The 20,754-nt window shown below is 35.8% G+C and overlaps 1 protein-coding gene across 1 annotated transcript in view; it reads left to right on the forward strand.

Moving 5' to 3' along the window:
• Window positions 1-1,050: 1,050 nt before the first annotated feature.
• LOC144447033 (atrial natriuretic peptide receptor 1-like) overlaps window positions 1,051-20,754 on the forward strand; it is a 59,358-nt gene continuing 39,654 nt past the window's right edge. The window contains exon 1 of the mRNA XM_078136902.1: window positions 1,051-1,996. Within this exon, the coding sequence (XP_077993028.1) occupies window positions 1,288-1,996 (709 nt within the window). The 5' untranslated portion in view covers window positions 1,051-1,287. The remainder of the gene's footprint in view (window positions 1,997-20,754) is intronic.

Here is a 20,754-nt window from a genome sequence, read left to right on the forward strand (position 1 = left end):
TCCTCATTAGTTTCACATTTCAAAGCCAATATTTCTCATATATTTCACTTACTACTTGCTGTTTGCGGTCCTTTGTTTTCATATTCATGCAATAATATGCTTCTTTTGTCCTCGAGGAAAAGAAAGTATGAGTATTGTGTGGTGACACCAGCTAATAATTGAATCTCCCTTGATTAATGGCGCTCATATTTCAAAACATTATTAAGCTACGGTATTATGTGATGTTAGTTTCCCAGAAGTACCATAAAGCAAAACCGGTCTCGGATCGATTTTCTCGCGAGTTTTTGAATTATTAATAACATTCCTCAAATGCATCATGAGAAAGACATATTGCGGAGCATGAGTGGTCATGACGGAATGATCAAATGGAAGCCGATACATTATAGGTTCTCCCTCATAGCAAATTTGTACAGCTGCAGACTTCTTAACTGTGTATTTCGAAATTTGAATGACTGAAACGGAAATAACATTAAAAAAGTAAACTGCTCAAGTTGAGCCTGATCAGATCAGTGATTTGTTATGAATACCTTTCCATGTTAAAACTGTAGACTGAGCATTGTTTCCCATAGCCAGTCCCTAGTAAAAGTTCCTGCAAGCTAGAGTAAATAGTTCAAAGTTCAAAGTTCAAAAAAGTCTAAATTTTCACCCCAAGCGAGGTCTTGTTTTAATGGTGACATAAAAAGAGCCTGTGGTTTATCGTTGAAAGTTCGCATTCGTCCACAAGTACCCTACTGCGAGAAAAACCTCGGGTAGAAGGATTAGAACCATGCGATATGTTTACATCGCAAAAGGTTATAATTGGGGGATTCCATATTAATATTGTATCTACTCTGAATCTTATATCTCTACTATAAAATGAGCAATGAAATAACAAATGCTTAAATCCTTGCAAATTTTTACAAACTGCTAACCATCATCAATGAATGGCGACCTCCTACGTGATAACACTTCACCCATACAGGTTACTACACAACCAGTGTCTCGTTTGTTAGATGCTTACTGATTGGTCGACTGTTACACGCGGTGATTTGGTGTCGGAGTTTATATATTATTCTTTGGGTGTTGTCATTCGCTAAATGGATAGCTGCTTTGCAAGCATAACTCCATTAGGTATCTAATGTGTGGAACACAATGATCTCCAGGAGTCTACATAGTGCCTTCCTACGCCTTTGGCGATGCCTTTACTCGTACGTATACTAGCAGTGGACCGGTTCTCTTACGTGCACCGTTCGACTCTCTGCTCCCTGCTTTGCACGACTGGATGTCAACCGCTTCGCTTCAAGTAACATGTGCTGTATTTATATCATGCCTCTAACGTATTGTTGTCAGCTTCGTGCCAGCTTGTTGGTGTTTTGCCTCTTCTTCTATCTTTCAATACCTTCGATTTTAGGAGAAGATTATAAGATTTGGTTGTCGCTCTCAGATTGGAACACTGCGTACAGTAAGGGTAGGACTGGAGCAGCATATTTAATTGCTCTTGAGAAAGTAAACCGCGATGCAAATCTCCTCCCCGGACATAATCTTACCTATGAACTCTACAACAGTACTGGTTCTGAACTTAAAACCATAGAGAGGATACTCGATTTGCAAAGAAAAGAAAAATACAGCGCTTTCTTTGGTCCAGTTTACTCCGTTGAAGCTGAACCTATCGGTAAATTATCCACAGTTTGGAATATAGCCTACATGTGTAGCAGTTGCCCAGATGATAGGTTTTTTGATAAAATGTACCGTTACGTGACAATGGTACGAACTTTTGGACCCTTTGGTACGCTGGGTGGATTTATGAACGGTATCGCAGTCAAATTTGGTTGGAATAGAGTCGTTATTTTGGTCGGTAAAGACTTGAAAAGACCCGGGAGAAATTTCTTTGAGCAGCCTGCTTTATCGTTCAAAGAAGTGGCTCTTAAAAAAAACATGACAATTGCTGATTTTCGGTACTTTAATGACACCAGCAACACTGAACAAATTTTATACGAACTGGCGCAAATATCCCGCAGTAAGTATTTCCCAATTTTGTTATTTTTTAAAAATTGAAAGTGTTCTTTTTTCTCTACGTTATTTCTCTCAAAGGTTACTTGTAAAATATTTAACACAAAACAAATATGGTTTGAGGCCTCAGAGCTAAACTTATGTTATACAGTGATCATAATTCAGTTTTATCCAAAATGATATAGAAAAGTACACTGCTTAGGGAAACGGATGATTATGTCTCAGTGAGTTCCTATGGTAACCAGCTGACAAATGAGGCAAAGATACCCATCCACACGTCCGATACGGACGTGCGTGATAGCGACCGCGAAAATCTTCATAGCCATAACATCAAAACATGTATTCATATATGGGTGACAACAATGAAATTTGATCGATCGCTTACACCAATATGTAGACGTCGATGGAATCCGTCATAACTCGCAGTTACAACAAACAGTTTAGAGGGCTGATTGGCCAGTTTGTATCTTGGCAATTACAACTGATGAAGCTTAGAATGTGTATTATCTATGGCATCCTGTCTCGCGAGAGATTAACAACGACGATAGTACACACCTCTCTTGTAATACACAGCCATGCTTATCTAATCAAACGTCACAAGTTAAAAAGTAAGTCATACGCTGTCGGCTGGTAATGGTCTATTGACCCTGACCCTGCATTGTCGTTATATACATATTACTCTTAAATAATGAATCATTCAATGATGTAGACAGAGTCATGAGAACTTACTTAAAGTCTAATTTCTGACATGTTAAAAATTCCAATTAAAGATAAAACGGACTCAAATTATACATTACTACTTCACGTTGAAGTTGTCATATAAATTTGACCCCAACAGTAAAGCATTATATGTTTGCCATTAAAACACAATATACGAGATCAGTAGTAGTTAATGTTAAATCATTCAATATAAATATAGCTTTTATAGTCATATATGTATATATATATATATATATATATATATATATATATATATATATATATATATATATATATATATATATAATATATATCGAATAAAAATGACCAGTTGGAGACATCAGCCTTACTTCCAATCCCAAAATTTATAGAGCGACGGTTCGTTGTGGCTAGCACACATTCCTCGGGTTGGTTCGTTAAAAGTAACAATACTTCACCAATGCTACACTGCCAGTTAGAACGTTCGAACATGCGAAGATCAAGCCTATATTTCACATGCACATAAAGAATGCAAGAAAATCATTAGTCTAGTTTTGACTTCCTGATGGTTCTTATTCATTAAGTGAAAATATATTAAAAAGGATTTAGCATTTATTGGATTTTTTTTCAATTTCTTTATGGATTATATATATACTTTAATTTATAGTTTAATATAATTTATATTTAATTTACGTGATTTAGAGCCCAATCTGTAACTTCTTCTGGGGATTTTGTTTATTTATAATTTTAAAGTGAAGTATTTTGTAAGGCCGATTACCGAAACATGTTGAGTTATGTCGAGCTATAGAGCGCTTCAGGAAGTAAAATATGGTATAACAATTACACTATGACGTAATAATTTAGTTACCAATAAAGTTAAATTTGAAATAAAAAATGTTTAAGTCTAAGGTGGCATTCCTCTTTGTCGCACACTAACCTACCTGTTGACTAAAAATCGATTGCTAATAGGTTTTAATGATTATTAAAGGGGGCACAAGTTGACGTAATTTTTGCGCCGAACATTCCAATTGTACATGTTCTCTTGCAGTATTCTACTTACTGAGGTATAATTGACCATCTCTTGCAATTGCCTGAACTCAAACCTTTTATTAGGACATAACTTTATAAATGATTCGATGACGTAATTTATTATACGTATAAAAGTGTGGGAGAAATCCCCACAATGCAAATCAACTGTTGTCACAATTACCATAAGACAAATCCATGCCATCCACATTGACTTGGCTCACTAAGAAGAAGTCTACTGGCACTCCGTTGTTCAATTCGACGACATCATTAACCATGAAAGTGCTGTACATTATTCTCGCAAATAATGGATCAAAGTATAATCAATATGTTCCTTTTGGGACCACAGTGAATGAGTAGCAAATGAATAAAAATGTCATTGAAGTAGTGGCCAATGTAAGTTTTGCTTTCCATGATCAGACGTAGTATAGCAGATGTAATACGCATAACCATGTAATCGGATAGTTGGTAGATGAAATCCAAGAGTATGAAACTTCACAATAAATTAATGTAACAGTCAGCCAGAAAGACAGAGCCATTATACCTAGCTGACAGAACGCATAGAGAATTTTAAAAATGTCCAAGACGCTGAGTTTATCACGTTTTATTTATTGTTAAAGTGACACAGTCCGTAACTGAAGTTCCTGTTTTCGGGTGACGCCAATATACAAAATGCACACATACAACACCCTCTATGAAAACCTGCGTCAATTCCAAGTTGATAGCATGTGGTCGTGCAACATGACGCGTGATCACCGGGTCTGATATGTTTCATTTTTTAGTACATAATAAATTATGTCATGAAATAATTTTTCAGTATAGCTGACCTCTTGGTGAGATCTCTATGATGATTTTGCAATCATATTTACAGAGCCTGCGGAATTCAAAATACCGTTCAGCAGCTCGGTTTGATACAACCACTCAGAAATCAATAAAAAAAACTGCATATGCTTCACTAGCACTACACTAGCAAGATGGCAATTTATTGCTACATTTAGTCTGAATGGTCACCGTACTGCAACATGAGACAGACACGCGGGCGCCAATGTTTTGATGACTACATTTGATATCTGTGTGGTGGCACATCAGTTCATTCCATTTAGACAAAATGTTGCAAGAAACTGTATTCATTCAATCTTGCTATCAACGGTATTTTGAAATCCGCTGTAATTTTAACAGTATTTTTGCTTTGAAACTAAGAAACCACCAAAGCCCATGCATTTAGAGACTGTGCCCCTTTAACTTCGTAATTTTGAACCGTTGTTGCTCATTGAGTGCACACCGTAACAGAACAAATATGCAGCGATCAATCTTGAATCGGAAATGTCGTTCGACATTTGACAGAAGCACGCAATCAATATATCGAATTCATGTCACCATATTATAGTGTTCTCGACATAAAGGTCAAAGTGCTGACAACAACGGAACAGCATCATGATATTTATGGAGAAGTCTCACCTCATTCATCGTCGAATCTCCGATCTAGTAAACCATATAATAATGCAAGACGTAAACATCTTATGAGAGAAAAAAAAAATCACTGTATTGTTACATTTCGTTTTACTTTTTCTTGTGAAAGATTGGCTCTCTGGTATTGGAATCACTGTGTAAATTAATAAAGCTATTCACCAGACTGGGTGTACAAAACTTCAATATAGCTAGTGGAGTTTCGGCGTTATGATTTGGAACTTTATGACCTTACAGAATTGCACACTGATGAGGGTTTTTAAAGGTGACAAATTATAATTACATGTATGCTATCCTTTACCAACGTTGATGGAAATGAACACACATGGTTGGGACATTACATTCTTGATATATATACCATGATGTGTATGAAACCTGTAACTGAATAAATGTCAGTGGAGAGATTATACTATTATTGCAATGCTGAGTAGTGCAGGGAAGTGTTGTGTAGCGTAGCCAAAGGTAGCGCAGTGCTTTGCATGGGACATTGTAATGTAACGTAATGTAGTGTAGTGTAGTGTAGTGTAGGTGTGGCGTGTCGTGTGTCGTGTCGTATTGTATCGTGTCGTGTAGTGTAGGTGTGGCGTGGTGTAGCGTAGTGCAGTGCAGTGCAGGGCAGTATAGTGTTGTAATGTGAAGCACTGCACAATGTAGTGAGATGCATTGTAGTGTAGTGTAGTGTGATGCAGCTGTAGTGCAGTGGAGTGGAGTGGAGTGGAGTGTAGTGTAGTGGAGTGGAGTGGAGTGCAATGCAGTACAGTGTAGTGTAGTGCAGTGTAGTGTAGTGTAGTGTAGTGTAGTGTAGTGTAGTGTAGTGTAGTGTAGTGTAGTGCAGTGCAGTGAAATTTAATGCTGAACACAGCTTCGTACTATTAGGTAGTTTTACATCATTGTAAAGTGCAATGTCGTAGTTACTTGTCGACATGTGAAGTGTGGTGTGATGTGGTATAGTTCAATGGAGCGTGTCATTGAATAATTTCATTGGTGGACACATTAACGTATGAAAAAGTACTCTGCACTGTCGTAACATGTGGTATAGGGTTGTGAGTGTCGTTTGGTGCGGTGCGATGCGGCGTATTGTGTTGTACTGTGTTGTGTTGTTTCTTGTTATGAAGTCTAGTGTTACTGCTTAGCTTCATACATATACATGTATTCATCAATATATGTAAGGACCGTTAGGATTATATTATATGGTGGTAAGGTATAAAGGAAAGAACCTACGCCCATTGTAAAGATAACCTCAGTACTCATACGAGCAAAACGTTACCAGAAATATGAATATGCACTGTGTCTACGCATATATCGGATTTAAATGTTAGCAGAGGTCTTCAATGAAGCCCCATTTATTTGGTTACAGTTATTCCATTCACGGATTTTATATTATACTTTAAATATCAAAATAAAGGTACCATGGCAACACAATGACACCCCAGAGGGAATTGTATACAATATGCCATGGATAAAGAGATGAACAGTAGTAAACTAATATATCCCTTTGCGATGATAATCTCCAAATATTCAATCTTTAGAGATTTGTATGGTTCCAGCTCCCCTGTTTGTCATCTCGAATGCATTAATAGATTTAGGGATTTCATATTCTTTGTCATGCGCAAGAGCCTTGGAAACTGCTACTGAATTTCAGCTCCATTTAAGGTATGGAAAATTGAATGATGTAAATGATGACATTTGAAATCTAAAATGTTTGTGTCATGTGAGGCAGTGGAAATTGATATTTTTGTAAAGTAAAACGAATTTGGAGAAATTGTGTAAACGTTTTGACATTAATTTGGGTCTGAAATGTTTTGTGTGATACGAGGGAAATTTACAAAGGCGATGGAAGTCGACATTTATGACAGTAAGCTTATGAAATATTGAAATACGAATTTGGATAAATTAGTGAAGTTAACAGAAACGTTTTTGAAATTTGAAAGCTACAATATGTTGGTATTGTACAATCGAAATTTACAAAGGTGGTGGAAATCGACATTTTCGTTAAGTATGAAATATTGAAAATGCGAATTTACAGAAATTACGTAATAAACGTTTGGAAATTTGCAAGCGACAATCGGTGTCGTATAAAGGGAAATGTACATGTTCACCTGCAGTGGGTCAGAAATAGACATTTTTCGTCACGATTCAACGATTTGTTCTGCTTTTTCGTGGCCATCTGTCCATAGCTAATGTTGTTATCTTGTGCTTATACTACGGCATATAGAAACCATATGCTTGGCTGAGTTTACGTATTATCCGAATCACAAGCGGGAGATGCATCCATTTGTAGATTAAGTGACTAAGCATGTGGGATTAACGCGTTGATAAAAGATCCACAGTAAAACCTAAATGGATGTTATTTCCCCTTTTTTTATAATGCAATATTGATTATATCTCTCGTGATTAGTTTTACACCCATTAATCAACATTGATGGCAGACAGTCGGGTCTAGTTTACTTTTCCATCGACAATTAAGTAACGAGGGTTTATTTCAATTGCACCCTGATGATTTAATTATCAGATTAATTTCCACTCAGCAGCTCTTCATCAAGGAATGACCTAAATAAACATCTTGCAATAAACCCGTCATACAAATGGTCTGTATACTGTTCTTAAGTGACTGGTATTTACTACCTGGGTCTAGAATTCCAACTTCAATTAGTTTCATCTCGTCTATGTATTTAAAGTGATATATGTGGATGGTGGTGTTATAGTCCATTTACTAGTTAAAATAAACATTGTAAGTTTACTGGCCAACCTAAGTGAACTATGCATCTGGTGATGAGATCAATCATTCATCACAATCACACAGCATTTTATAATCATCGCAGTGCATTTGCCCGTGACACCAATCACCGGAGAAAAAACGCAAGGGTCATACGTAAAATTCCTTTGATCGAATCTCTTTGTCGTACCACAAGTACTTATTATCACAATCACAAATCAATTATCGTGAAGGACACGACAGTATGTATTTGATGGATATCACAACTGCGGAGTTCTATTTTCGAATAAATATTTCGTGATGGTATAATGATATGAGCAGACCATATCGATAAATACAAGTTGTCACTCTTAAATCACGACTTCGAAGAGACATAAGTTAAATTCAAACGTTCGGTGCGGGTAATGTTTCTACATGTTGAAATATACGTACTCAAACTAAGTATTCAGAAATAATACGTGTTCGATTCGATGACGCAATTTATCATACGTGTACAAAAACGTTAGGGAAAGTCATATAATGCCATCAACTAGAGTATCAACGCTGAAAATGGCTTAATGCAATTTGAAAGCAGAGTGTAAACAATGACAATATTTTATGTACATATTTTCACTCGAGTAAAACAAAGCTTGTTAACTCGGTTGTGCTACTTTAAAGTATTTCATAAAAAAAATAATGAAGACTGATTCTTTTCAGTAAAAAAATGACGTTGCTTGCAAAATGTAAGAGGATGTTTTGGTACTAACACCAACCCCGTAGTTCATTCATCATGATGTACTAGTATCCCATGTATGCATGGTGTGTTTATACGTCTTTCTAACTGGTATTCCACTCTTTGCACATATGTAAAACGAGATGAGCTGCTCCTTCACCTCCCATTTCTCTCAATTTATGTGAATTGGTCTTCTGACGTGTAGGTATTACGGGTACCACGTTAGCAATGTACCCTCGTCGACCTCGTAAATACCCCGAGTAAAAGAAAACCAACTTTTAAATCAGTAACAATTAACAACAATGTCCGCATAACCTTTTCAGAACGATGCAGCTGCTGCCTTTCGTAGTTTGTCTATCAGGAGAGACATTTCTACCGTAGACGTCTAAGCTATGCCATGTGTGTGTGTGTGTGTGTGTGTGTGTGTGTCTCTCTCTCGGAGTCTCCCTATCTGTCTGTCTGTCTGTCTGTCTATCTATCTGTCTATCTGTCTGCGTGTGTGGGTGTGTATGCATGTATATACGTACGTACGTACGCACGTACGTACGTACGTATGGATTGATGGATGGATGGATGGATGGATGAATGGGTGGATGGACGGACCTACGGAGTATGTGGCTACATGTATGTGTATGCATGTATGTATCTGTATACATGCCTGTCTGCATCTATCTATCTATCTATCTATCTATCTATCTATCTATCTATCTATCTATCTATCTATCTATCTATCTATCTATCTATCTATCTATCTATCTATCTATCTATCTATCTATCTATCTATCTATCTATCTATCTATCTATCTATCTATCTATCTATCTATCTATCTATCTATTTATATATATATATATATAGTTTTGTAAACTATTACGCTCTGCCACTGCGGTATAGAGCACTGTCTGTCAACGTATATATATATATATATATATATAACTCGGTGAGTATCAATCTGCTTAGACAGTGCTCTATACCGCAGTGGCAGAGCGCAATAGTTTTGGTAGTACTGGAACTCTTTCTTGGTTGTAACTCGGAGTTTCACGCATTGCGCGATCATCAGACAACTGCAGTTGTATATATATATATATATATATATATATATATATATATATATATATATATATATATATATATATATATATATATATATATATATATATATATATATATATATATATATATAAACCCATCCATCCCTCATGTGTGAGTGTGTAAGACTAAGAGTGCATAATGTGTAATGTTGCACAATCGTCTCGATCGTACAAAGAAAGAAATGTCTCTTTAAATTTGTAGGGGGAAGTATATGATTTCACTCCATGCCTCGTATAAGTTCGATCTTTCTATTTTAACCCGAACCTAACATTCAAACTTTATTTGAACAGTAATATTAATTTTATTATCGTTAAGGAGTACCGTTCAGGATGTCTTCATAATGTATCATATATCACAAATTGGGTGATAGAATTCATAGCATTGACCCAAAAAAATATGTAATGAAATTCTATATTTACATTTCAGTTCTATCATACTACAAATGCAAATCCGAAATGCCTTCTTGATTGTGCGGGAAACAAATGTGTTCTGCTCTTTGATCTCATCTAAATTACAACAGTGTGAGCAAATTAATCAAGCCATCCAAAGGTAATTTAAAAATTACCCTTCGGGAAAGACGTTAATGATTCAATTCAAGAGCATAACATCCCCAGGTTACCATCGCACGGTGAGCAGGAATAAGGGCTTTTTAACGACTTTGTTTAATAGCCATGCCAGTAGAGTCATCGTAATTTACGAATCTGCTCCTAGCTGTGTTTGCACGGGAGACCTTTAGAAGTCCCGCGGCAGGAGGTGGTGAAAGTTTAACCGGATATGACTTCTGAATCATTCCTGGCAAAGAAACGTCTTTTTAATGTCTTAACCGAAGAATTAGCCAGCTTTAAGAGTAACTATAATACTGATGTTACTACCAAATCAGAGTGACTACATCTCAAGCAACGTTTTGTTGTAACGAATTACATAAAACAAAATACAGACACTGATAGCGCGCAAACATATAAAATGATACACTTTATCTCACTGTGAACAAAAATCAACATCACTGTCGGATGAAACAAGGATGATTCACACACAATACTGTTTATTTGTGTTCACAGTGAGATAACATGTGACATATACATGCGTGCTATCAGTGTATGTATTTTGTTTGTGTACTTTGTAACAAAAACCGTGTGTGAGATGTAAAAAAATCCACATCGTACCGTCTATATGAAACTTTGTAGTCTTTCTGGTTTGGTGGTATATTTCCAGAAACCTTCGCAAAATGATTGACACTTTTCAGACTCGTGTCAAAGTTTGTTGCAACGTTGTAATTATTTGACAATTGCATCCTGTGTTTGTTGATAATTGTAAACAATATATTTATATCTACCAGAAACACTGGCCTGCCGTCAGTGTAAATAAATCAATGTCAACACACAGCTTATATCAACATGTTACCACAAACAGTTTTAGACTGTATGCTAGCTAGCTAATAGTTAACTTGAGGTCGTCGCCTAATTTAAAATAGAACTTTTTTCTATTCATATGCTATCTGTCACGTACCACTTGTCATACTTTATACCAACATTTGACAGTCTAAGGTTATACCGTCTTTATATTTAGCACTGTTAATAATAACGGAGATTGGTATACATAATGCGTCTAATCTGTAGCTGAGCTCGACTACAGAGGTAAAGGGGTGCATTTACTGCTATATGGTAAGAAGACAAGTGAATTCACAGACACTGGATACTAGGCAATTGGAAATGATTGAGACTAATGATTAAAGCGATATGTCTTTGAGAGAACGACGGGGGGATATTGGAGACGTTCTGTTGATACAGAAATATGAACTTAAAATATCACGTATTGCTTGAATAATTCAGTTTCGATATCACTATACTTAATAAGATGAGAAACTGACTCAAAAAACATCATATGGTTGAAAACATAGCTACAGTAGTGCAATCATGCTTTGACTCTTTTGGTATGTACACATACGCCTGGTAACAAATGTCTTCGTTCTCTATCCCGTTGTCATATATATCTAAAAAAAAAATAAGAGATGAAAATATACAAGGATCACTGCATAGTAGGATGAACAGGTGTTAACTTTATTATATTATTTCGTTATACTCAAGAATGATATAAACAGTAGAGAAATATGTGACTTTTATTATTGAGACTCGGTTAATCTGTCTCTACGAACATCACATTAAGAGGAAGAAAGAATTTTTGTCTGAAGTATGAAAGAAATTAAAATTGCGTTTATTTATTGTTCGTGTATATGAAACCCTAGTGATCATTCCACGAAGACATAGGAATGTTATTGAAAATATGAGACACGTCCGAGTTTAGAAAACATGTGCCAACCTTGATTTATTATACGAGGTTACAAAGGACATTGTTCGGATCTGAACTATTTTCTGTGTTATCTTTGGTCTATGTGAAAAATTACTTATCGAAACATGACTAATTACTCATAACCGAGAGATAAGTATTATGTCTTGCATTTTAATTGGTAATTAGAATGGACGATTTGATAACATAATTGTTGATGCACCCAGAGAGATTGTTGAAAACACCAGACCCGTAGAGTAATTGCAAGGACAATTATTTTAGTGAGGCGGATAAGTTTAACTGTTTCAAATTGTGATACAAACATGAAAATTGGCGTGAACACCTCATTTAGTGTGCTGAATGTGAACACAACGTTAGTAACTTTAAAATTCTAATATGGCGGCCAGTTTTCAAGATGTATAAATCATATGATGCATAATAAGCGGCTGTTGATAAATTTCATATATCTAATTTGGGAAATGTTATACTTCAAGTCACACACTGAAATGATGTATGATGAATAATAGTTGAAAGGTTGATTTTATCGAAGTGAATATACTTACATTTAAGAACCCTAACAACAAAGAAAAGTATAATGAAAATATTATAAGCTTTCAGTGAGCAATCGTGTGAAATTTCTTACTGTATTTTTATCATTTTTAAGCGTATGGTTTAAAACTGTTTGGTGATTAACAAGTTGAGGCAGAGGCTGACAATAGGGTAACGATGTAAAACTGTTTTGTGATTTAACAAGTTCAGGCAGAGGTCGACAATAGTTGGTACAAATCAGAACGTTAGGTGAGCAAGAAAAGGTCGTTAGCGAATATTATCTGCCAATGACCATACGCGCAATCGTTCTGAAGAACGTAACAGGTACGATCGATTGCCCAAATATTCTCTGCATATGTTCTAAGAATCAAACTTATTGGCCATTATCGAAACTGTGTCACAGCGTCCACTGAAGACTTATGTACTCATGATAAACGAGCAAAGATGTCGCTTTATAGTGTAATACGTAAAAACTAGACAGTGGGCACTGCGTAGTGTGCACACGTGTCTACCAAAATGGGCGATAAATTAACGTAGAATGCTCAGTGTATATGACTGGTTATTCCCCAAAGCTCTGTTGGAATACTCCTACTGCCCACAAGATTGAAATCAATGGCGGCATAAACGACAGCATAGTGCTCCGATACGTGCACCCCATATATTTCATCATGATATGTGTAGACGTGTGTTTTATCTCAGACAAAAATAGGATTGCCATGACTACAGTAGTTATATATATATTGCTTATGTAAAGCACAAATTGCAAGCCGTTCATTCATCCGCATTTTTACTTTGGGTCATGACCTAAGAAAGTAAATGTTTAGTTTAGATCCACTTGACTGGAAAGCATAATCCGATCCCTCGTCGAATTACATTACAAGTAGTCATGAACGTGTATTGTACGTCTTCGAGACATCCAACCCAAATATTTTGTCTATTGTCACGAAATCAGTAAGTGTTGGTGTATGGAAGGCGACTAAACTAGTCGAAAGTGTACTTTAAGGGCTGTACACTAATAACCGAGCAGTGAGGTGTATGCTAATTTCCAACGTTTGAGGATGTGTCCAGAATGTCGGAGTCATGATGGTCGAATGGTAGGACTTACAAAAAAGGTGTTTTTTGCTACCATAGGCCTAAAGAAATATTTGGTTCCGGGTTACCCGACCCCACCTAGCTTTGCACTGTCGACCATAAACGTTATTTTACGTATTCGAGAAAAACAAATAAAATCGCAAAAATTGTGAAGGCTCACGAGAAATAGTGTATGCGGAAACTGACATCAACTTAAAAAAATAAAACTGTTCTTCCAATCTGTAATGGCTGTACATCTGATGGGAAGAAATAAACAACACGGAGACCATTTGGAAAACAATGGAAAACCTGAACTAGACACTCACACATGAAAAAAGAATATGATAAAATAAAATAAAAAGTCTACCTACCCCACCTATGCTAAAATTGAGCGTAATCAGAACAACACATTTTATTTTTATCAATCTTTACAAATACTCGATGGTCACTAATCAATATATTCTTACAAAGTCGATATGTAATTATCATTGATATGTTATCGGTAAATATTTACTACATTATGGGTTAGAAAAAAATTATCGGTAAGTTTTTACTACGTTGCCGGTTAGAAAACGTGCGTTATTAGTTGCAAGAGGGCTGGCTTGGTATCTGCAGGTTGCAGGTACAGATCTAACCGCTACCATTTGTTTATAAATGGCCAAAGTCATTATCATTAGGTAAGATTTGAACAACGTTTGTGCCCTAGTGAATTCCAAATGTATAAATGGGGACCTGGTAGGAGAGCAGTTACGATGTGAATGCTTTATCTTATGCACTTATAGAGGCTGAAATGGATTGTATGCTCCCAGGGAGTTGAGGAAGTATAAAGGGCCACTGTTGTTACAGGTCTGTACCAAGGGTAGTAATTTGTAAAGCGCTTTGGGGACAGTGTGCGAAAGCGTTACATTAAGAAAAAGAAGCTAACATTATTATGTATGATTGATAACATTCTCAAACTACAAATATAAATTCTCGAGACAAGTGACTTCACATGGGGTAAGATAGACCTCAAGCAGACCTAAGAAACTGCAGACAGCAAGAAATATTTTTCATTCATCTACGGCGATTAGAACGATGTCATTACTGATAGTGCTGATGGGGGTGATGAGGCATGGATTCGGAAATGAGCTATCAAATTTTTCAAGTGATAATGATCTTGTTGATGGCTTAGTTACAGTATATGAGATGAGGATGACTTTTTATCGCCCACAATTAACGATATCGACGAACAAATCTTGCCCTTGTCCAAGTTCGGAATCGCAATGAGGTTTACTGTCAGTAATTAAAACTTTTATTGGTGAGTCCACGATGACACGGGGTGACTTTGACTTGTACGTAGCCTTTCCCTCCGATGTAACGCTTACATACTACCAACCAAAAATTGAAATTTAAAGAACAAACAAACAGAAAAATCAAACAAAACAAAATCTAACGAGAAAACAAACACACGAGCGGAAAATAAGCATGTATTGTGTGTGAACGATAAGCACAACATCGAAGATGGAAATATAAAACGTCTAAAGCACGTTTTCACATTGGTCAATTCGTATTTCAATTTTTGTTAAACTTAAATAAACTCAACGGGGTATGTTCCAATCCCATGTCATCGCATTAGTGTTGTCTTTTAAAGGTAACATTGTTGTGGACAAACGTTTATATAGGTATGCCCAATAATGTTTTTCAGACATAGAATTTAATCCAAAGGAAGTGGGTCTTTATTTAATGGTTCGTGTTACCTTACATATGTAAGATACATAACTTGACCAATCTCACCAATTCATCGATCTTTTATCCTTGATACGTTTTGCCAGCTGTAGTCTATTAAAACAGACATTTTAACAAAATATTCATAGGAACAATTCTAATATATTATAGCCCACTCCCCTCCCCAAAAAGAAATAAAGCAATGACTTTGATATTAGATTACCACGATTATAGGTTAGGTTTTTCGTGAATGATATTCCTATCAAACTATATTCTTATGTACATAAAATATCGGTTTTGAAGCACGGGTGGGGTATAACAAAACCGAACCTCCGATATGCATATACTTTAAGGGTGTTTGTTCTTTATTCATTGCATGAATTAAGAATAAACTCATACACCTAGTGTGAGGCAATAACATAACACAGATACAGATCGTTATGAACAGAATATGCCAGTGTAAAATAATACTCGATCCAACGTAATATTGTAAGTGCGGGTACACAGAAGTCACGGTTCATAGATTTTTGAAGCCTCGTCTGTACATCAAAACCGACAGTACATGTTACTTGAGAACGGATTGTGATGGAAAGGTAATTCATCAAATAACTAAAGCTGTAATCATAGTAATCTTAAATCAGCGCTGTCATACTATTTTTTAAAGAAACTGCTCCAGGCACACTTAGCACGAAGCTGTACAATGTCTCTGTTGAGTAGACTCCAGTTTCAAGGAAGTCATGTATGTGCCAACTGCAGATGTCTAATAGCTCCGTGGTTGAAATGTCGAGTATTACACCCGTGAATCACCACAAATGTGTTTATTTTGTGATGATTTTTACGATTTGCCTAGCAGTGTGATTAATACTCTTCTCTGCTTTTCAAAAAAAAAATTGCTGGTACAACTTGAGGAGGTGTCTATCCAAACAGGTTGATCTGTATAATTATGATGGTTGAAAAACTTTGCCATTTCACAACCACCTTTCAGTTCATTAATCAATGATACGATTATAAGGTGTAGCATGTCTGTCTGACACAAGTGTTATCTTGGAGGCCAACTTGATGACATATCCCTTGATAAAAAAAATACATCACCGCTATAATAATGTGTACGCTGTTGGAAAGTATAACAGTCGCAATTTGTAGACATTAGTTTTGACCAAAATTCTAATCAGGATAAGAATTTCCTGCAGGTATTCCTAATGTTTCGTCTTCGCATCGTCGCCTAATAATCTAAAAGTGACAAAGCCTAGAGTCAATGCAGAAATGCATATACACTATAAATATTGCAGAGCTATTTAGAAGAGAATCTTAGTTACCATGGTGATAGAAGAGAGTAATTATGTACTAGTATTTTCAATTTATACGTACTACTAAATCATATCATATTGTGATGTTTGTATAGTATGCACATTCCTTATGGAACCTTTGCCTGTTGTTGGGCATAATATAGACTTCAAGAACGATTTTTGAAGCTCTTTTGTTGAATATATTGACTTACTCATAATATTTTACGTCCTGAAAAGTAATTAATCACCTTTGAACAAACATATTTGTGTAGCTGTACATATAATATGGCACAGCAAATCCAATCAAATTGTTTTTGGGTCCGCACCCCAAAACCAGTGCACCTAACGGGATCACGATTTCAACTTGTTATTGTTCTTCATTTGTTTAAAATCGATTTCTGATTAACTAGTACTCCGGTTACAGCTATTGCGGCTTCCAGATGTAATAGTAGTTGAAAAAAACATAAGTATATTGAAATATGAGGCAAAAATTAGCCAACAGTGACTATAAAGTTACAGACTAATCTATTTCAAATTATTGTATTTTAGTTCAGGTTACTTTTGGATTTTATTTCAGTAGTTTCCTAATTTGAATATTTCAAACTTGTTACAAAGGTCAATGAAATAACCACCAAAGACTATAAAGTTACAGAATAAGTCCTTATCAATTATTTTTATTTTATCATTTTTTGGTTAATATTTCTGTGCACATTTAAAGCTAGGTCCAACCGGAATGCATCATTTTGAATATTGAAGCGTATAATTCTCGTAGATAGAATGGATGAAATATTCATAATTGAGATATTTTCACAGGGTATTGTACTACATGTTCAAATGCTGTGTTTACCTCTCGGAAAACATCACCAGATGACTAAAGCACTCCGCCGTGCATGCCCACAAACCGATGAATAAGCGGCTTTCAAAACTATTAGCCCGGTTTGATTGGTTTATGTGCCTTCCGACTTATCGGTTGCTGGAAACGTAAACCAAATTGCTGTAATATTACCATGAATGACGCACAGTGCCAGACTAGTTTTGTATAAACACAACCTAGCAACAGTCGCGTTGCCTCGAATCAGTCATATTCACTTAGTTGAGACAGCGTGAAGGTAGTAAGGGAGACATCTTTCCTGCCTGACTCGATTATCTTCCTTTGAACATGTCACAAATCTCATCTATTACCTTAAAACCATTACTTTCGGATGTAGATTCTGTTCTGATCAGGAGAAATGTCACGTTAACACAAAGGTCCCGAAACAAAATTGAGTTGACCACCTTCTAAATATTCAAGCAACTGAGTGGTTTTTTTTCATTTATTCCGTATTAGTGGAAAGTTTGCGTTAAACTGATGTACGCATCCGTGAAAATTACTCCTTTAGTATATAGACAGGTGTTGGTATTGTGGATATCGTCGAGTGGTTAACGTATTCTATATTAAGACTGGATATGAGTGATTTTCTAAACTTTTTTTTCCGCACATCAGCGCATTGAATGACAATGATTCGAGGAATACATGGCGCCTCAGAAAGTGTAATACAGAAAGCTGATAACGATAACGGAATTAAGTACAATTTAGTTAAAACGCCCCAGTAATACGAATCAGCAATCTAATGCAATGTCGAGTCAGGGAGAAAATTGAGAAGCTTGTAAAACCCTGTGTTGTACTCTTCGTCTATGATGTTTTTACACATCGTTGGTTTTGACGCATCTCTATTGAAATTGAACCTTTAAACAAATTGAAAGTCTACGATGCGTATATCTAGTCATCTTGTTCATAATTGCGTTTGTTTATTCTATCTGATGATGTTCAATTGAGGTATTTATTTTTTGTGCATTTGTTTTTATAAGATATGGTTAGGTAGCGCATGTTCGCTAAGAAAATACCCGTTATTTGTTTAACGCTTAAATGTTGTCTAAGGTTTGATTGTGTCTGTCTGTCTGTCTGTCTGTCTTTGTCTGTCTGTCTGTCTGTCTGTCTATATGTATGTATGTATGTATGTATGTATGTATGTATGTATGTATGTTTCATGTATGTACGTACGTATGTATGTGTGTGTGCACATGCGCACGCACGAAAATGTGTGTATGTGGAGAGAGATAGATGTCTGCATATATATATATATATATATATATATATATATATATATATATATATATAGTTTTACTATTACGCTCTGCCACTGCGGTATAGAGCACTGTCTTAGCAGATTGATACTCACCGAGTTATATATATATATATATATATATATATATATATATATATATATATATATATATATATATATATATATATATATATATCTTTGCATATGTACAAATTGTACGTACGTATATCTGTCCGTGTCTCGGTCTGTCTGTCCGTATGTATGTTTGTCTATCTGATTATTTGTTTGTTTAGATTCACTTTCAAATTAGATATAGTTACAAGACAGCAAAAAGCTTAAGACATTATTTTTCTGCCTGACGTCTACTTTGAAAATAGTAAAAATGATACGATATAGAGATAATGATCTATATCTATAGGATGTGGGTATTAGTCTTACAAAAATTATGACACTGTGCATTCTGAATTACATTAAGGCTGTTGATTATATTGCCATCTGTTTTATGAAACTACTCATCCGGCAAACTTTACATCCTGTGACATGTGGTCGCTCCATTGCACATACGGCATTCCGTGATGAATGGAATACATGACATAAGTTATCGATCTAACACTCCGAGTTTTACGATGCCAGTATTAAGAAAATTACTTTTTCGTATGTAGACGTAAATTTCCATCCATATTGTATAATTTGGTAGTAAAGTTAAAAAATATACACTGAAGAAAAAACGTTGCAGTTGTCGATTTTAATTCCACTTGGTTTTTTTATTTATGATACTAGGCGTTCCACTTTGTTTTTGATATTTTAATAGAAATGAATGGAGAAATTAAAAATAGTAGTCATTACACTTGTTGTTATCAGTAGAATAACAGATATATATATGCCACAAATGAATGAACGAATTAATCAATTAATGAGTGAGTGAGTGAGTGAGTGAGTGAGTGAGTGAGTGAGTGGGTCGGTGGGTGGGTCTGTGGCGTTGGTTAATGGGTGGGTCTACTTGTTGGTTGATTGGTTGGTTGGTTGGTTGGTTGGTTGGATGGTTGGATGGATGGATGGATGGATGGATGGACGGATGGACGGGCGAACGAACGGAATGAACGGAACGAACGAACGAACGAACGAACGAACGAACGAAATAACTAACTGATGGTTATTGTTGGTTGGTTGGTCGAATGGTAGGATGAATGAATTGTTGGGTGAGTGGGTGGGTGGGTACTGAATGTATGATTGAATAAATATTTGCAATGGATGGATGGATGACTAAATATATGGTGAATGCGTCTTTAGTAGGCAACAGCTGTAGTTGCAGGGTCCAATGAAACCGTTGTATTTCTGTACAAGGCAACTGACAATGGGTGATAGATAGATAGTACACTTTATCAGAGTTGCAGTCTAAAGAACTTGCGGTTATGTATTTTACTTTCACCGGAGTTGCCGCTGGGGGAATTTACGTAGATTCTGTATTTGTTGTAGGCGAGAGAGTATCTCATACATAAAACATACATAAAAGGGATATTTTATGCTGGTAAAATGTTCAGAACTGATTACCTTCGACTTTGTTTTTTTGTCTGTTCTTTTCCGATTCGATTTTTAGCCCGATTTTATATCGTTATCGGGTTTTGTAAAAGGAACCGTTGTTATAACAACCAATTTGACGCTAAACAAATTTGACATTAATCAATTACTCGATGGTAGCAGAAACGGAGAAAAACAAATTCTCCCATTCTAGTTTCGGCGGTGTAAGATAAAATAGACAACATTAATTTATGAAGAAAAATCACGGGTATTTGTTGAGAAAACAAAACGTGGTGTTACCCAGCTTACGATTTGTGATTGGAAGTATAGGTAATATCGAATGAATACATCTACCCTCAGTATCTGATTTAAATACAGCAATCGTGCATGTACGGGATTTGTAGTCAACCACTAGGAATTACGGTCGACATGGGGATTGCATACAAATATGATAGAATACGGAAGGGTACAACAACTATTCTGATTTCAATAACAGATTACTATTTTAAAAAATTGGTACTGTTATTTGAAAGCTTGTTGTATGATGGTGAATCAACTGT

The sequence above is a fragment of the Glandiceps talaboti genome, chromosome 16, assembly GCF_964340395.1.
Source record: "Glandiceps talaboti chromosome 16, keGlaTala1.1, whole genome shotgun sequence".
NCBI lineage: Eukaryota > Metazoa > Hemichordata > Enteropneusta > Spengelidae > Glandiceps > Glandiceps talaboti.